The sequence below is a fragment of the Haliotis rubra genome, unplaced genomic scaffold (genome assembly GCF_003918875.1).
Source record: "Haliotis rubra isolate DU_JTF1 unplaced genomic scaffold, ASM391887v1 Scf345, whole genome shotgun sequence".
Lineage (NCBI taxonomy): Eukaryota > Metazoa > Mollusca > Gastropoda > Lepetellida > Haliotidae > Haliotis > Haliotis rubra.
The window spans coordinates 1,130,426-1,149,919 of record NW_025767019.1 but is presented as its reverse complement, the minus strand read 5'-3'; the positions used below and the strand labels follow the sequence as shown (position 1 = coordinate 1,149,919).

At 39.4% G+C, this 19,494-nt stretch overlaps 1 protein-coding gene across 1 annotated transcript; it reads left to right on the top strand.

Annotated features, from left to right (window-relative positions):
* Nucleotides 1-3,857: 3,857 nt before the first annotated feature.
* Nucleotides 3,858-13,811, top strand: LOC124284799 (M-phase inducer phosphatase 3-like). The gene is made up of 7 exons (XM_046720909.1): nucleotides 3,858-3,923; nucleotides 11,521-11,703; nucleotides 12,338-12,577; nucleotides 12,711-12,872; nucleotides 13,004-13,131; nucleotides 13,313-13,430; nucleotides 13,644-13,811. Exons 1-7 carry the CDS (start codon nucleotides 3,858-3,860, stop codon nucleotides 13,809-13,811), a joined length of 1,065 nt encoding a protein of 354 aa, XP_046576865.1.
* Nucleotides 13,812-19,494: the final 5,683 nt, after the last annotated feature.

Sequence of the window (19,494 nt, the reverse complement as noted above, 5' to 3'; positions counted from 1 at the left end):
CGGTGCAGTCGCGAGCGAAGGCTAATTACTCAGTTGACATTATGATTACGATGTGCATTAGCTGATATTATAGTATATTATGTATTTTATATTGATTGTGCCAGCACCCTACTTTCTTTCAGTCAATACTACTAACTTTCGCTTAGTTTAGACGGATGGGGACACGTCACCTTGTGAGATCATTATTTTGATAAATCTTCAGCCGATGAATGATTCAGCTCTGCGATGAGCGAGTAGCCACCCCACCCTGCTCTTGCCGTCACTGCAAAACGACGTTCCACACACTAAACACGTGTACATTACACGGGATCGCTTCACAAGGGATCGATACTCGTATATGTGGAACGTCGTTTTACAGTGACGGCAAACAGGAGTGGGGGTACTCTAGTGGTTAAAGCACTCATCTCGTCACGCCGAAGGCCCGGATCGATTCTCCACATGGGTACAATGTGGCGAAGCCCATTTCTGGTTGTCCCCTGACGTGATATTGCTGGAATATTGCTACAAGCGGCGTAAACCCAAACTCATTATCTTCACCTATTGCACGGTTTTGGAGAGACTATCAAATAGTAATCTCACAAGGTGAGCGTGTCCTACTTACATCCGTCACAAAACACAAGCGAAAGCAAGTCAGTTGTAAATCTTGAAACATATTGATAGAAGAAGTGGGTGCGTATATTTCCCAACTTTATTTCAGATTTATACCACAGACAACCAGCACTATATGCAGAAAACAATCAACAAGTTAAAGATACATAACAATATATAAATATCAACAATGTCATCGTGATCGTTAAGTGATGTCAGCCTCATAAGTGTGAAAACTTTAGTGGTGAAACATCTATTTCTAAGCTCCGACTGCGCAGCAAATATCTGTTTTCGCGGTCTTGTTCGTCTTGGACTTAGACCGGAAGTGACGGTAGTTGACTGGCGTAGTCCTCGTGCAGCATGGGGAATGTAGGTGTTTGGTTGACACTGTCGCTGAAACAACGAGCACCTTTGTCAGTAACCTTATACTTGTGTGATCTCTTGTAAAGCAAACGTTTGAAAATGCGTGATGTATTAATACAAATATAAAAACTAGATATGGCGTTTCTAAGTTTACTCCTCTGCCAAGTTGTTGCTCGTTTTAGATTTAGCCAAAGTTTGAGTCGAGTATAATTACTTTACTGAAACAACAACTGTGAACGCACCTGATGTTGTTCATAGAAAGCCTTGTAACCGCCATCCAGTAGGTACACTTCCGGGTAGAAGAGGAACGGGTAGCGGTCGCTGTTCAACTTCCGGTCTAAACTCCGCAGATGGCGTAATCTGGGTTTAAGAAAGATTGCATCAGTTGAGGAACACATGTCGTTATGAAATGTGCATCACAGCGTAAAACTGTTTCAATGCCAAGGTTTTCGGGTCAGTTTTAACAAAGTTAAAGGTGAGAGAAGAGAGACAGATCAAACCAGGTACACAAGGGCAACTTACAGTTTGGGCGCTCTCTCTGAGGAGAATCTCACAGTGGAAAAACCAGGATGTTCCGTTGAGTCGACTCCCTCTCTGTAGGCTGGTGACTAACTCCGAGATTTGGGCCTCGTTGTGAGATTGATGGCACCCTGTAAGAACGTGGATTTGGGGATGACAAGATGCACAGAATGTCTACTGGACCTTTATTAGGGATGTTTATGTTCTAGATAGATAGACTAGATATTTACATCATTGTTACAGTCTCAAATGACAACAAAATAACTTCTATTATTTATTTACTATATGACCACCCTCAGCATATTCATATGGGTAGCGACAGTCGATGATCTGCATACCCGGAAATGACGTCATCGTATTTCCCTGTCAGCAGTTGACTGACTGTGCGTGGAGACACTGACTTGAGATCCTTGTGTCGGCCTGTGATGGTCGGGAGCCTGTGACACTGGAGAACAAAATAATGACTTCATTATACAATCAAATATGACAAACCAAAATAAAATGAGCGTCAGATCCCGTGGACCATTTCAGCAAAACTTCAGTGCTTTATAAATATTTCCATGCATACATAGATTATTACCTTTGAGCCATCGCCAATCAGATTGATTTCCGCCTCCATTTTATCCACGCACAGCTGATTTCATGGATTGGGGATTCCAAAAATATAGAGCTCTTCACGACACACATGACGTCATCACCTCTAGATCTCTTTGCAGTTGGCTGTCATCCTCATCACGTGGCCGTTTTGTGGTGAGAATAAAGATTTTTGACTGAACTGAAGTCGGTGATTGTTCCGATCGACAGAAAAACAATTGAGAGGGGATCCCTGTAAAATGGAGAAGGGGAATACATTCATACCTGTAACAGGTTTCGTTTTGTTTTGTTTTTGGTAGAGTAAGGAAATAGTCCAGCCATATATGACCGCTGGACCAGAAAAATCCAGTGATTGATAAAATGAGAACAATACACGACGTGTCAGGGTATGGTGACGCCTCAATCCACCACCGAGTCAGACCACGGATCCCTTTCATCGCCTCTTAAGACTACTGTGCACGGGTTCCTGGGGCCTAATCTATCCCAGAGTCCCCAGGATCCTATGTTAGGGAATATTAAGATTACTCTCTGAAGGTGCATTGTTTGCATTTGGTTCTTGGTAAAGATATGGATGTGTATCGTGTGTTTACCCATACTTGCCAAACTTTAAAAAGCATGTTTTCTTGATCTGTGGGAAATAGTAACACAGTTTGACTTTCTTACCCTCGGAATCACTTCCGTGAGATTCGAAACCGCTGTCACAGTGAGTCATCGTCATCATCGAAAGTGAGGCTGCGAGGCAAGACGCCGGTATCTTCAGGAATAGAAAAGACGGCCAGATGTCACGCATGATCAGGACTATCAAGGCAAAGTGTGTTCATCAAGGACATTGCAGAAGGGGTCATTTAACCTGAAAACAAATATCGACAGTGTTATAAAATAAGGTCCAAATTCATATTATTAAGATACAACAGAAATGTAACTGATGTAGCACTGCTGAAGTACATCAAATAATATGTGATTTTTTATCTCCATCCTGCCCGAAGATGTTGATGGAAGTTATCATGATTCTGGTTGTAAGCAAACCATTATAACGTCTTGTGGCGGAAATCCTTTACCCGTAGTGTCTATGTCTTCCTGTTTTGGAAGCAGTGTAAAGTTTCTTGTTGTGACTGCCCTGTGTCTTATGCGCCACAACAGTAGTTAGATAATGATGCCCTCTCTGCAGTTTCCCAAAACTGTATATATATACCTACACACCATCAATGACCTGATTACATACACAAACTAATTAACAAATACTGCATACTATCGTTAACAACTTCAGTCTAATGACGGTGTAATAAGGCAAACAGCGTCTGTAACTCTGAAACAACAAACCCGACTAAAACGGAGCAATTATAGGAAGCTAGCACCTTGTGAGTGACCAGCGCTCCAGCTTGGGGAGGAAACGGTGATGGCTTGTGTGTCCAGCTGTTTCTATACGGGGATGAGGGAGATTATTCCCCCTGAGTGATAATCCAGGCGGGCACTCAAACATAAACCGATAATTGAAAGTTGTAATAAATGCTGATGATAGCCTGGAAATGGGTGATGGGTGCTTCATGCTACACGTGACAATGTGCAATTGCCTATGCAAGATTAGTTAACAATGCTAGCAGTATCAGCAATAATACACAGTATTAGAGGCGATGTTTGTACCAACACACTGGACCAGGCAGGAGAGGAAGACAGTGGTTCAATTTGCTTTCTTTAGGCATTAGGCGAATGTGTAAATATAGTTACACAGTTAATAAATAACATCCATTGAAGATTAAAACTCGTTGTTTGGCTGGAAAACAAAGGAATGTAAGATGACTGCCTCTGACAGTGTGTACCATCAGAAGACGTTGAACAAGTGGATATCAGAAGGCTTTCCGGTATAATTACTTGGCTGTATGTTTGCGTGAGCATGGAGTAGCAAAACATATTTAGTGATTCAAACAGGTTACAGGCCGGGAAAACCACATTTCACAATATGCATGTAACAGATAGCCAAAATTCTTAATCCTGTAAAACATTTTTTTTTAAAAGATATGGTTGTCATAATACATTAGATCATACACAACATCCTGGCTGTTTGTTGTTGTCATAATTCATTATACAAAACATCGTACACAACATCCTCGTCATCAATTTGTTGTTGTCAAAAACATTGTACAAAACGTTACTGCATTTAATCATAATAAGACATGTTTCCTAATACATGTAGGTCATACAAGAACATTTATCAATTAGATCACAAGAACATATTTCATTTCTATAATTGGCAAGCAATATCACATGTAATATACTAATAGGTATTTTAGATATATCTTTTGCTGGGTTATCACATAATAGTGGTTAATACCCTCTTAATCTGGCTTTAAACATAATAATTTCAATGATAACCAGATGGGGTTGTTGTTTTGACCCTATCCATATTAGCCTGTTTTTTCTGCGTTAGCTTTTAACTAATCTAGCCAAAAACATAATAATGTGTAGTTTGTTTGCCAAACCAGATAAAATGGCGTAAGATCACAAAACATCATTTACAAACATTCATTTTTGCCCCCTACCCAGCATTTAAAGGAGTCCGCCCACATGGTCCCGTATACTCCATGTCACTCGAGGTGTTGGTTCAGAAGTTTGGTCTCTCAGTGATGCAATACGAGCGTATTATATTTCTTTCTTCGTGAAGGTGCTGCTGTCCACTGGTCAGATAGTCTCAGGACAGCAACCCTCTGTGAGAGACCGCTCACGCTGAAAGAGCTGCTTTACTCATCTCTCTTAAGGTGTCAGGGTGGCACTTCTGGACAAGTCTCTTTACCTTATTGTGCCATCCTTCTAGATTGTTGGTACTGGTGTCCCTGGTTTTCGAAATCAGTTAGATTAATCTGGACATTCTAGGTTCTCTTTATACCCTATAAAATCATTCTGTACGTGAAATTGATGCAAATACTGCTTGAATATTTCTACGTTTTGGTGATTGATATTGCTGTGTGTGTACAGAAAATGGAGAACAATGTTACTTCCGGTAAGCACAAAATGTTAACAAACGATAAGTTGTTGTGTTCCTAAACACATTTTCACGATATCAAAGATACGTTGTACTTTATGTTTTCACCTAATGCAAATCAGCAGAAAATCTTTTTTAAAGACTGAAATCATAGGAATGATTCTTTTACAATTTTACACTCTACTACAACAGTTGTTACTTGTTTTAAGAATTGAAAAAAGGTGACTTTAGATGGTTTATGTCTGTCTCAAAGCAGAATTTTATTTCAACCTTTCTTTGGACATCTAAATCATTGTTATTGGTTTATTTCGGCATGGTCGAAAATAGGACAATTTAACTCTTCTGTAAAAAGATGCATTTCACCCAAATATGAAATATGAATGCGTTTGATAACCTTGGTTCGTGGATTTGCATAAAGCTGTGTTGTTAAGCTCTCTTGTAAACTAATACCTTCTAACATATCTTTGATAGTTTTAAGTAATTCATTAAGGTAAGAGGGTAACGTTTCTTTTTTAGTGTTTAGTGTAGGAACAGTCCTTTACCGGTATTGCTTAAACAACACGTTTGTGAGTAGGAAAGATTATTCGTTTCTTGTGAAAACAATATTATACATGGGGACACTCTTATACCGGTTACGGTAATGCCTTAATTTATTAAACTATTGGAAATGTGACTTTACCGGCTACAGCCCTGTAATTATATAATATATAATTATATATATATACCATACATATTTCTCATGTCCTGTACAATGCATATACACCATGTATGTCTCATGTAACATCTTTAGAGGAATACAAATTTGAACAAAATAAATAAAAATAAATAATAAAAAATAGACATAAAACTTTATCTGACTGGGTTTTTGTTTTAGCAATTGTATCCAGCGCAGGGGAGTTCTTAACAATTCATTTTAAGATGACAGGATATGGTATTAAGTTTCAACAGTAACATGTTTAAACAGTATATAAATTATTTTCAAAAGAAATGTTTTCTCTCTTTTTGAGAATTTGAACAGATTTGCTTTCGGATTGTGACGACTTGCTTACTGGAGAAGGGCTTGATTTGATTTCAACATATTTTATTCACAAATGTGAAAGGGATTAGGGTTATCCAACTTAAAATACCCGCTCCCTGACAAGAGAGTGAAACTCCTTCCCCTGATCATGCGAGTTAGGTAGTTGACACACCCGTTCCCGAAATAGTGTACCAGCGACCCGGTTTCAGCTTGGCAGGGTATGGATTGTAGTTCTAAATTTGAGAACAAGCTTGAATACCTTTTGAGCGAGAAGATATACTTTTCACAAGAAAAGTTTTTAAAAATTGTTTGCGTTACGAGACCGCTTGAGTGAGTGAGTGAGTTTAAGAGAATTTGGTTTAACGCTGCTTGTAGCAGTATTCAAACAATATCACGGCGGCGGACTCCACAAACAGACTTCATTTTACCCATACTGGGAATCAGGCCCGGTCTTCGTGGTGATAAGCGAACGCATTAACCACAAAGGCTACCCCAGCGCCCCGAACCCTCCATACCAGTTCCAAGTTTTGCAGATACTGGCTTTTAGATATTTCTTCTACCTATTAAAGCTAGCCATTGTGTGGAATATACTGAAAGGCAAAAGAAACGTCGTAATATTGGAAATGACATTAAGTATCAATTAAGTATTTGTTTTTAAATTTACACCGGAAGTCAAGTTCATTTGTTTTCTGAACACAGCAGCTATGGCTATGTTAACGCGAGATCAACGGCAACAAGCCATTGGACGTCTAGACGGTGGTCAACGTGCTCGAGTCATTGCTAATGACTTCAATTGCAGCGTACGAACGATAGAACGTCTGAGACAGCGATACATGCCCCAACAGCATGATGACCGTCCACGTAGTGAGTCGATCCCATGTAACATCACGTCGCCAGGACCGTCATATCGTCCATCAACACCTCTCTTTATCCTAGCCATAGCTGCTGTGTTCAGAAAACAAGTGAATGTTTGCCATTCAAGCCGGCAATTTATACCTGAATGCATGCAAGATGCGTGCATCTCGATTTCAATGTTGTCTTTGTGTGCGAACCCTTCACTTTCCACAAACAAAACATTTCTAACCTCAATCTCAAACAATACTTTTATTGGGCAAAACAGGCTATACGACCACGATTCATGTTTTTCTCAAACTTGACTTCTGAATTGTATATTTTATAAAAATATGTTCAAATGCTTCACTGATACTTAAATGTCATTTCAAGACGTTTCTTTTGCCTTTGAGTATATATACAAACGTTATCAAATGATAACACAGTCATTAAATGTTCTTTTCCCAAAACAAATCCATGGTAGTTTTATTAGAAATATTGGTTACACTATGAGTGTTCAAATATTGTTAATGCTTTTAATTTGTGAAGATAGACACAATGTTTATGCCAAATACACATACTCTCCCAAAAAGAAACGCATATAGGAATTTCAACTGTATTTTTATGTTAATTTGAAACATCTTGTAGGCTTTATGAGTCAATGAAATATAGCGAAATTGCACACTGGGAATGCAGACTTATCCATCTTTGGCACCAACTCGAGAAAGTCAGTTTGAGTGTCACATGGAGACGTGTGGTGGCGCTGAAGTCAATACCTCGTGTGACCACCGTGGGCATCCAGAACTGCACGGCATCGCCTCGGCATCGAACGAATAAGTCTCAGAATCTCGTGTTGCCCATTCGCAGCCCACTCTGCCTGTAGTGCCTGTGCGAGAGTTGCTGGAAGTGTCTGGGGTTGAGGGTTATGGCGTCGCACCCGTCTGTCCAGGGCATCCCACAGATGTTAGATCGGGTTTAAGTCCGGTGATCTTGAGGGCCAGGGGAGCACATTGATGTTGTGGTTCTGGAGGAAGTCTCTGAGTGTGACGTGCTGTTTGGGGCCTGGCATTGTCCTGTTGAAACAACTCCCTCTGGCGATCAATGATTGGAAGGAGGTGTGGGCGTAGGATTTCGTCACAGTACCGTTGAGCTGTCAGGTTGCCCTGGATCATCACCAAATCACTTCTCCTACGGCAGGTGATCGTTCCCCACATCATAACACTGTCCCGGCCGAATCTGTCCACCTGGGGGAAACGCAAGCGTCGGCGAAACGTTCACGTCGACGTCTGGTGTACACCCGCATTCTTCCATCGCGTCGTTCCAATAGAAATCGTGATTCATCACTGAACCAGATTCTACGCCAATTCGGTAGGTTCCAGGCCTGAACGTTGGTGCACCATTGAACTCGATGTCTACGATGTTGTTGTCGAAGCACAGGGCCAAAATAAGGTCTTCTGGCACGTAAACAAGCCTCTCTCAACCTGTTCCTGACGGCCTCCTCAATCAGGGTATTTGTCGAGCGGTACTGGTCGCCGTAGCTGTTCGATGAAGCAGGTGATGTACCCGGATGTAGCGATTCTGCGCCGCAGTGGTCGCTCGAGGTCGCCCACTACGAGGGGCATCTGCTACCGCATTCTGCCGGCGATATCTCTCCAGAGCCGTGAAATGGTGCTTTGGTGAACATTCATGCGTCGGGCAACTGCACGTTGAGACTGGCCAGCTTCAAACAAACCAATGGCGATATGACGTGACATTTGTTCGTCAACAATATACCAAATACAGTGGATAATCGACAGAGAGAGCGATCAACCTTTTATACCCATCATTGAGACCATCTGATCCCCAACTTTCACGTGCATTGCATGTGAATTGTGTATTCTGTCACACTACACACCGAAATTGAAAATCATGCTGTTATATGCGGGTATTTTACGGATGGGACTCATAAACAGAGCAAAACCTTTTGTAAAATGAATCACGTTTTAATTCATTTGCTATATGAAATTGCTATTTTCATGATGCGTTTCTTTTTTGGGAGAGTATATTTTGAACTGTTTAAGTTCAATACTGATTTCAACGGTATAGCGCTATTTCAGCTCTATTTGGACGAAACATCCTGAGTGTTGGAGGCGACGGCGCTGAACACGTTGATGCAACCCCCAACACGATGCATAAAATTTGTTTTGCGTTGTGACTTTGATATTTGGTGGACAAAAATATCATACAATATTTAATTTCGTACTTTCTCCTGTTTGCTTAACCTTTCTGTACACAAAACACTAAAACTGTAATTATTAGATCAGGTTTTGTCCCGCTCCTGGCTGAAATGAATCGATAATACACACTCTCTTGTGTTGACGTTCTATCAAATAATAGGATATATAAATATTGAGTAGATTCTTTGATGATTTCGAGATTAAAGTAGTGCATGCTATGTTAAACTACATTGTCGATATACCTGTGAATTTTGGAAAGTAATAACTATGAGAATAAATCCAAATTTTAAACAAAAAAGACTTTTCTAAAGGGAAACTTAGTTTGAAGTCTTCTATAAGCCACTGGTGTTTATTTGTTGTGGTGGCGGTTTATCCCGCACTCAGCAGTATTTCCAGCTATATGACGGCGGTCTGTAAATAATTCAGTCTGGACCAGAGACAATCCAGTGATTGACATCAATTTTCGCTGTTAGGCAAATATGACAGGCATGTACCAAATCAGCGAGTCTGACCACCCGATCCCTTTTGTCGCCATTTACGACCAGCATGGGTGTTATTCGGACCGTCAAGGATCTATTTCGGATGTTCTATTTTCTAACTTACGGGTAACTCGTTAACTGAGTTCCAATAATGCGATACAACAGTTACCACATTAAAAGTAAACAAAATTGTCCTTCCAACATAAAACCAAAACAGCACATCGTAGTTAAAGTGTCCTTGTGGTGTGCATATTCATCCATCCATCCATCCATTGATTGATTGATTCATATACTGAGTGGCTCCTGTCTAGTTGCATACTTTAAAGTGACCCACAGAGATATTGAGCCTATGTCTGCTGCAAGTTATACAATCTGGGTAAGATCTGTGGATATTAAGCTACAATAAATACAAGGAAGCATATTACTTCTATCTATGGTGTATATACCTGTATCAATAGCCATTGATATTTATCCTCTCGACAATATATTGGAGAATGTTATATATACAACATGTTTAGCATGAAGTGGAAATCGATGCTTATATTTTTTGACAATGTGGGATAACGTTGAACCTATAACATGTTTAACATGTGGTGGAAGTTGATGTTTGTGCCTTTGACACTTATATGGAGAACATTATATGGATACGATGTTATAATATGTAATGAAATTGAAGTTTGTACTTTCGACAATGTATAGAAAATATTATATATATGTACATATATGTGTATGTATATATGTATATATATGATGTATGTGTGTATATGTATATATACACGTATGTATGTGTGTATGTATTTGTATTTATTAGTGTGGCATGTTGGACAATGTATAGATGTTTAACATGAAATAGAACCTATAAATATCTAGAAAGCATCATATATAAAACATGTAAAACATGAAGTGGAAATAAAACTATGTCAATGTGTATATCACTGTGGACACAACGTTTGCTGAAGCCACCATACACTATGTTCTATCTAAGCAAGTATATACATTATGTAATTGAGAATGAATCCTTGTTATAATTATTTGAAACGTAAATTTCATGATGTCCCATCTGAAAAACAGATTGTGTTTACGTCAACAACGCAGTAATAATCTTAAATAGATGTTATTACTGTTAACGACCCAATCTTGCAGCTTCTCGCCACACACTCTTGTGTCTCTCCCACTGTCCAATCAAACACCCCACCACTGTCTTCTTACACCAAACAATGCACCGAGCCGTCATATTGTTCCACTGCGTGTGCCTAATTTCTACCAGTTATCTAATACATATCCTTCGTGCATTTATTCCAACCTCAATTATCGGTATATTTGATGCCCCACTGCCTGGATTATCACTCGGGGGGATAATCTCCCCTCCCCCCGTATAGGAACGCTGGACACACAAGCCATCACCGTTCCTCCCAAGCTGGAGCGCTGGTCACTCTCACAATGTGCTAGCTTCCTATAATTGCTCCGTTTTAGTCAGGATTTGTTGTTTCCAGAGTTACAGAGGCTGTTTGCCTTATTACACCGTCATTAGACTGAAGTGTTAACGATAGTATGCAGTAGTTGTTAATTAGTTTGTGTATGTAATCAGGTCATTGGCACGGTGTGTAGGTATATTTACAGTTTTGAAACTGAAGAGGGCATCATTATCTCACTACTGTTGTATAAGACACAGGGGCAGTCACAACAAGAAACTTTACACTGCCTAAAACAGGAAGACAGACACTACGGGTAAGGATTCCGCCTACAAGACGTTGTATTGGTTTATAAACAACCAGAATCATGATAACTTCCATCAACATCTTCCAAGGATGGAGATGAAGAAATTCTACATATTATTTGCTGTACTCCAGCGAGGCTACATCAATAACATTTCTGTTGTATCTTTATAATATGAATTTGGACTCATTTTATAACACTGTCGATATTTGTTTTCAGGTTAAAATGACTCCTTCTGCAATGTCCTTGATGAACACACTTTGTCTTGATAGTCCTGATCACGTGACATCTGGTCGTCTTTCTATTCCTGAAGATACCGGCGTCTTGCCTCGCAGCCTCACTTTCGATGATGACGATGACTCACGTGACAGCGGTTTCGAATCTCACGGGAGTGATACCGAGGTAAAACTCAGACTGTGTTGCCATTTCCACAGACCCAGAAAACATGCTTTTAGAGTTGGTAGATATGGGTAAACGCATAATATACTCATGCCAATAATGGTTGTCACCCCTTCAATTTTTTAATTGGATAGGGGTGTGGGTGGGAAGTGTGAGGTGTGTGTGGGGTTTGGGTGGGGAGGGGGTGACAACCATTATTGGCATGAGTATACATATCCATATCATTACCAAGAACCGAACCAACAATGCACCTTCAGGATGCATCCTAATATTTCATAACATAGGATCCTGCGGACTCTGTGATAGATTCATTTGTCACCACTAGCCCCTTTCCGTAACCTCAAAGAAGTCGCTATTCGGCTTGTCCTGGAATAACAAGAGTTGGTCACGAATGGGATAGATTAGGCCCCAGGAACCCGTGCTGGTCTTAAGAGGCGATCAAAGGGATCCGTGGTCTGACTCGGTGGTGGATTGAGCGTCACCACACCCTGACGTCGTGTATCGTTGCTCAGTTTATCAATCACTGGATTTTCTGGTCCAGCGGTCATATAGCTGGACTATTTGCCGCCTCCATCCAAAACAAAACGAAACGAAACTTGTCACAATTATGAATGTATTCCCCCTTCTCCATTTACAGGGATCCCCTCTCAATTGTTTTCTGTCGCGAAAAACAATCATCGACTTCAGTTCGGTCAGAAAATCTTTATTCTCACCAAAACGACCACGTGATGAGGATGACAGCCCAACAGCAAAGAGATCTAGAGGTGATGACGTCATGTGTCGTGAAGAGCTCTATATTTTGGAATCCCCCGAATCCATGAAATCAGCTGTGGATAAAATGGAGGCGGAAATCAATCTGATTGGCGATGGCTCAAAGGTAATAATCTATGTATGCATGGAAATATTCACAAAGAACTCAAGTTTTGCTGAAATGGTCCACGGGATCTGACGTTCATTTATTTTGGTTTGTCATATTTGATTGTATAATGGAGTCATTACTTGTTCTCCAGTGTCATAGGCTCCCGACCATCACAGGCCGACACAAGGATCTCAAGTCAGTGTCCCCACGTACAGTCAGTCAACTACTGACAGGGAAATACGATGACGTCATTTCCGGGTACCAGATCATCGACTGTCGCTACCCATATGAATATGAGGGTGGTCATATAGAGGTAAATTATAAGTTATTTGTTGATGTATGAGACTGCAATGCTGTAATATCTGTAAAGAACATGAATAATGCTAATAACGTTTATTAGACATTTTGTCCATCTTATCATCCCCAATATAATTGTTTTCACAGGGTGCCATCAATCTCCACAACGAGGCTCAAATCTCGGAAGTAGTCACCAGCCTACGAGGGAGGGAGTCGACTCAACGGAACATCCTGGTCTTCCACTGTGAATTCTCCTCAGAGAGAGCACCCAAACTGTATGTGCACATGGTTTGATCTGTCTCTGACCCTTAACTTTGATAAACTGGACCAAAGTACTGAAATAATTAAACATGTCTCAGATTTTTTACCGAAACTTGGCATCGAAGCAGTTTTACGCTGTGATGCACATTTCATACCGACATGTTCCTCATCTGATGCAATCTTTCTTAAACCCAGATTACGCCATCTGCGGAGTTTAGACCGGAAGTTGAACAGCGACCGCTACCCGTTCCTCTTCTACCCGGAAGTGTACTTACTGGATGGCGGTTACAAGGCTTTCTATGAACTACATCAGGTACGTTCACAGTTGTTGTTTCAGTAAAGTAATTATACTCGACTCAAACTTTGGCTGCGTCTAATACAGGCGCAACTTGGGGGAGGAGTAAACTTAGAAACGCCATGTCTCTAGTTGTTTTTGTCTGATTATTATCACGTATTTCACAAACGTGTGTTTTACAAGAGATCACACAAGTAAGGTTACTGACAAAGGTGCTTGTTCTTCTTTCAGCGACAGTGTCAACCAAACACCTACATTCCCATGCTGCACGAGGACTACGCCAGTCAACTACGTCACTTCCGGTCGAAATCCAAGTCGACCAAAACCACGAAAAACATATATTTGCGCAGTCGGTGCTTAGAAATAGATGTTTCACCACTTAAGTTGTCACTCTTTTGAGACTGACATTACTTAATTGACTGAGTTTGGTTTTACGCCGCTTTTAGCAATATTCCAGCAATATCACGGCGGGGGGACACCAGAAATGGGCTTCACACATTGTACCCATGTGGGGGATTCGAACCCGGGTCTTCGGCATGACGAGCCAACGCTTTAACCACTAGGCTACCCCACCGCCCGACATCACTTAACGATCACGATGACATTGTTGATATTTATACATTGTTATGTATCTTTGTTGGCCATGTTCTGCATTTTAGTGCTGGTTGTGTTTGTTGTCTAAAACCGAAATAAAGTGGAAAATGTACGCAATAATTCTTCCTTTCCAAAGTGTTTTACTTGCCGGCAGTGTAAGGGACTCAGAGTCGTGAGTTCCAACTACCAAATCATGGTAGAGAGGTAGTCTTCAGCTATAACTATCGACTCCATGTGTTTAATATTTCAAAACAGGAAAGTGTTTTACCTGTCAGAGGACCAAAACACGAAATTATTTTAAATTCATATAGGTTTCACACCAGCTTTCTCCTTGCCCAGTGGAGTCCGTTTGGGCAGTTAGCCGAGACTGGTTCGCTGGCGTCCAGGGTATATATTCTACCCATCAAAAGTTTAGACTCACTAGTGTAAATGTAGCCACTTACTTCCAGTCAACTGTTCTAAACTAGATTTTGCAAAAGAGTCCATACTGTTTAAAGGTACAGTTTACACATGAACTGGTGTATTGTAAAACAAATTCGTAACGTTGAAAAAATTGTCACGAGTTCCATAAATGATGAAACTCAGAGAAAATTGGTGAATTCTTAACAAAACTTTACACCAAAACGCAGCTGTTCACATGCATGATATTTGCACATGCTTTTCAGCAATTTGATGCATACTCCTTGTGCAATTCATCTTTATAAAGTTTGCAGTTGGTTCCTCCAAGATAGCGGAGAAATTCATCTTCAATGTAACCATATATATATATATATATAACATATAGTGAGTGTTTTAAGTGAGTCTAAACTTTTGATGGGTAGTATATTTACCGAAAGATTTATGACATAACCATTGATAACATCACATCACGGCATAGGTAGGACGCGCACGGTAAGGTATTCTTGTAAGTAAATCTTTGCAAGGAATATTTCCCTTTCTCGGTTGTATTGTACCTGTCAAACAGTAGTCCTTGTAGACCCTTGATAGTGTTGGCGGTTAGGCCGTTGATGACCAAGTAGACAGAATTTAATTTAAATAGTTTCAAACTTTGTGTTGAAAGAAGCAGTAAAGCATAAGAGAAGTGTTCAAAGCACCTTTCAAGGTCTTGGCATTGCTGGAGGAACTGGCGTGAAGTCAAATAAAACAATTATACTGTTTATGTGAAGCTTCATTACCGTGGCTCAATAGTTGAAATGGATCAACATTTGATGACAGTGTCACAGGCCAAATCTGGAATCTGTTGGGTGGATAGTTTTTTAAATCAGTTAATTCTGACAGCCATCAATCCAATGCGGCCGCAACGTGAAGTGCCTTTTGACTGGCAACTATGAATAAGAAATGTTCAGTCGAAAGAAACTTCTAAAATAAAAATGCCACTTTAAAACACATTTGACATGGATCTAAGAACAATTATGTCCATTATCTACATATACTTGTTTTCTGCGCAAAACGTACAAAGTTGCGATTTGAGAAAGCAAACTTTAAAATCAATAATTGAGGCAACAAATCCAAATATCTGGTTCGTTGCTGAAATCATGGAGACAAACCCATCCATATTTTGAAATAACTGCAGCAGCCAGATTCAGAGGACAAGATTCCAGAAGTTGTCTTCCTTACAAATGCCTCAATTGAGATCCGAACATGTTGAGCAAAACGGAAGCCATGTTCATTGGACCAAGACAGACTCCAGAAACTAGATGTGACTGACATCCCAATATCACTGGTAGGGAACTGGGTTACAGTGAGAGTGGAGTCTTTGTGATTTTTGCGACAGAAACTTTATGTCTTGTGACAGAGCCTTTGTGATTTGCCACAGTCTTCGCAATGATATGTGTTATAATAAGATAAAATGGTAATTATAGCTTTAGTTTGTGGTATTAAAGACTATAATTTGCCTAGTCAACACATAATATCATCTTGCAACTTTATAATTTACTTGAATAAATCTAGCAATAGCATGGATATAATTTTTATCATAATTTGCAAATGAAAGTCGTTTTAAAAATAAAAATGAGTAAAACATCAAGATTAACAACCCGAGAAGACCAAAATATTCACAACGAATAATGTCAAGTCTTCCACATGAAATTGTGTCATATATGTCAATATTTTAACATCAATTTCACTAAAATAATATTTTCGAAATGTCACAGAGTCTTTAACACTGGTAACGGAAAATTTGAGATTGAAAGATTCTGGTAACGGAACATTTCTATCATTTTGTGTTCATTCAGGATAAGGCAGGAAGTTGTTCTGTTGTATATAAACATTTACTTGGCCAATAAATGGTGTGCATCAGGTAATTCCAAGACGCCCACATGAACAAGTCACAAGATAAGATGATTTCGGCATTATCTCAAGGGAAATTTTGTGTGCATCATGTACAGTTTCCCAGTTTTCACATTTTATTTAAGATTTTTTAATGAGTACCTGAAAGTGATTGCAAGTCACAATATCATTACCTCTCGAAATGGAACACATACAAATAGATAGTACAAAGCCCCATTCACAATGCTTAACTCAGTGTATGAAATAAGCCAAAACCCCGGCCAGACATCAGGGCTGGTAACTTCAAAATGTTACCAGCCCAAAATGGATTAACCAGACAAAATATGGTGAATTTACTCAGATGTATGGAACATCTAAAATTTTACCAGACCATCGGGCTGGCAAGCTGTAAATTTAGACCGTCAGTTAGAAATCTAGACCGTCTCGGGCGGTCGGACGGGCCTTATTTTCATACGCTGCAAGTTAACTCACATTGTCTGTATAAAACAATTATTTTCAGAAGACAATTTAGTCAATGTTCATGATGGTTTTGATGATGATTGTGATCTACACATTGTTAAAGATAATGATGACTATCTGTCAATGACTATCTTATGATGTTCTAGTCAACATTGTCCCTACATGGAACAGTTAAGACGAAATGTGAACATTTTATATTCAGTTTAAATCACCTCGAATTATAGCCTCAAACATTCATATGATCTTTAGACACCACAGATACATTAACAGAAACGTTGAATTCCGATTCATGAACAAGATTTTACAAATTGTGTCCCGTCAATTTTATATTTGTGATTGCGAATTATCTGTGACCATGAATGAATTTTCAGTTACAATTTCATAATCACAAATTTTCTGTCACATTTGACCAATTCAGTGTTTTAGATATGTGTCTTCTTTTCGCTGATAAATAAGCACATGCTTCTTTATAGTGGGAGATAAACCCAATCTGAATGCTGACTTTGCATGCTACAATAATTTATTCAATCATCATTTAAAACATATCAATTCATTATAAAAAAGTATGAAAATCTGAACAATTTATAACTTTACAAGATTATCAAAGGTTTTCAGTGTAATATAACTATATTCCTTCCTGAACAAACATAGCATTGAGGTAACCGTGGAATTAATTCCCTTATAAAGTTGATATTGGACATCTACAGGACATTTATTGCACCTTATCCTCGCCTTGCAGTTGCTAAAATCACAGACACTGTCACAAATCCTAAAGTTTCTTTCGCAAAAATCACAGACTCCACTCTCACTGTAACCAAGTTCCCTACCAGTGAATATATATGACATCACAGTCCCACATTCCAGATCCGTGAACAATAAATATATCTTCAATCAGATCTTTCGATGGACAGACAAGTCTCAGAGCTCTGTAGAGTCTGCATCTACCATCTGCGGAACGTAGGCAGTATATGCCATCTCCTCACTCAAGACACTGCAGCAACTCTATCGAGATCCTTCATCCTGCCATGGCTGGATTATTGCAAGTCTCCTTGCTGAATCTACACAGTCAAACATTAACCGCCTTCAGAGAATCCAAAATAAAACTGCTCGTATGGTTACCAGGTCACCTCAGTCCGCCGACATAAACATCTTAAAGTACAAAAACTTTGTTGTTTTTTACTCTTTAACTATTACATATGAAAGATTTGTGGTTAGTCTTATGCGGAACACCAAATTCATTCTTAAAAACTTAATCGGTTAATTAATACCGAGCGATTAAAAGTTGCCCAAAAGTCGCCTCCTCGCCCGCCAACGAAACCACAGACAGGTTACGTAACTCTGTCGCCAGAGCACTGCAGTGACGTCATATGAGGAAGGATTTTCAGTTAGTTGTATATAAAGTGTGTAGCAAGCTCGTCATTTTGATGATTTCTCGACATCAACGAAGACATGCCGAATCGTTGCGTTGTCGTCAAATGCTCCTAGGGGTCGGGCAATGGTGTCACCATGCACAGATTTCCACAGGACCCCGCAGTTCGTGCTAAATGGGTTATGTTTGTGAGTGCGAAGCGAGCATTGTGGCAGCCCGAAACAATATCTTACTTGTGTTCAGATCGCTTCACGGAAGTTAAAGAATAAAAACTAGTTACTAGTTGTAGTAAAATATATATATGATTGATGACAATAAAGATTTTCCATGACACAACTTGTAACATAACGATTTCTTCCTCGAAAGCGAGGTTATGGTCGAAGTAACAATAATTAGCCATTACGGCTTTTACCAATCCTAGTTCAATTTATTTTGAATAAAATATGTTTACACTAATACTGTAAGTAGTATTATACTGACACCCACCTTGCTTCCACGAGCGAAATTGTTATGTTATAAGCTATGCCATGCAAATCCTATTGGCCATCAAGTAGAAACCAGTAGAAAGTAGTTTTGATTTTGTAACTCCGTGAAAACAAACCTAAATAGCTTTTATCCTCAGACTGGCGGATGTTCGCGACAGGGCGCCGCCATTTTGAAAATCGTAAAGTCACGGGCTAAAGTCTGTTAGATTTAATGAGATTATGGTTTGTTTTCACTCTAAGTTAGAAAATCAAAACTACTTTCTACTCGTAGTTAAATATGTATTTGAATCATGACCAAAAGGATTTTGCATGGCACAACTTATAACATAACGATTTCTTCCACGGATGCGAGGTGGGGGTCGAAGTGACAATACTGCGCGATAAATTTCTTGCTACATTCACGTGGTTAACGTCCACTCACCAGTATGTAGATACTAGTCAATGTACGTCTTTATATTTGGTCTTATATAGTTTATTATCATACTTGTATGCATTTTGAAACTAAATAAAAGCAGACGATCTGCTGATACTTATGGTGAATTTACAACAGGACTGTAATATCTAGACATTTTATAGTTTGCCAATGTGAATCATAATTTGCACACACGCCCTAGTGTATGTTGTCTGTCTCATTACACTTCACGGTGAAAACAATGATTCTGTTGAATGCTACGACAAATGAATAAAAACAAAATGCAAATATTAAAATTAAAACAGATTAAAGTTATAGGAACAATGTCAGACTATTACCTTGTTCGAGGAATGTATCCATCAATATCCACAAAAACGAGTGATATGCCATTCATCTGCAGCTGTTCCAAGTGATGTGTCTTTTAACTTTCTAATCTACGAAAAATTGATATTTCGTTTCAGGTATTTCACATTG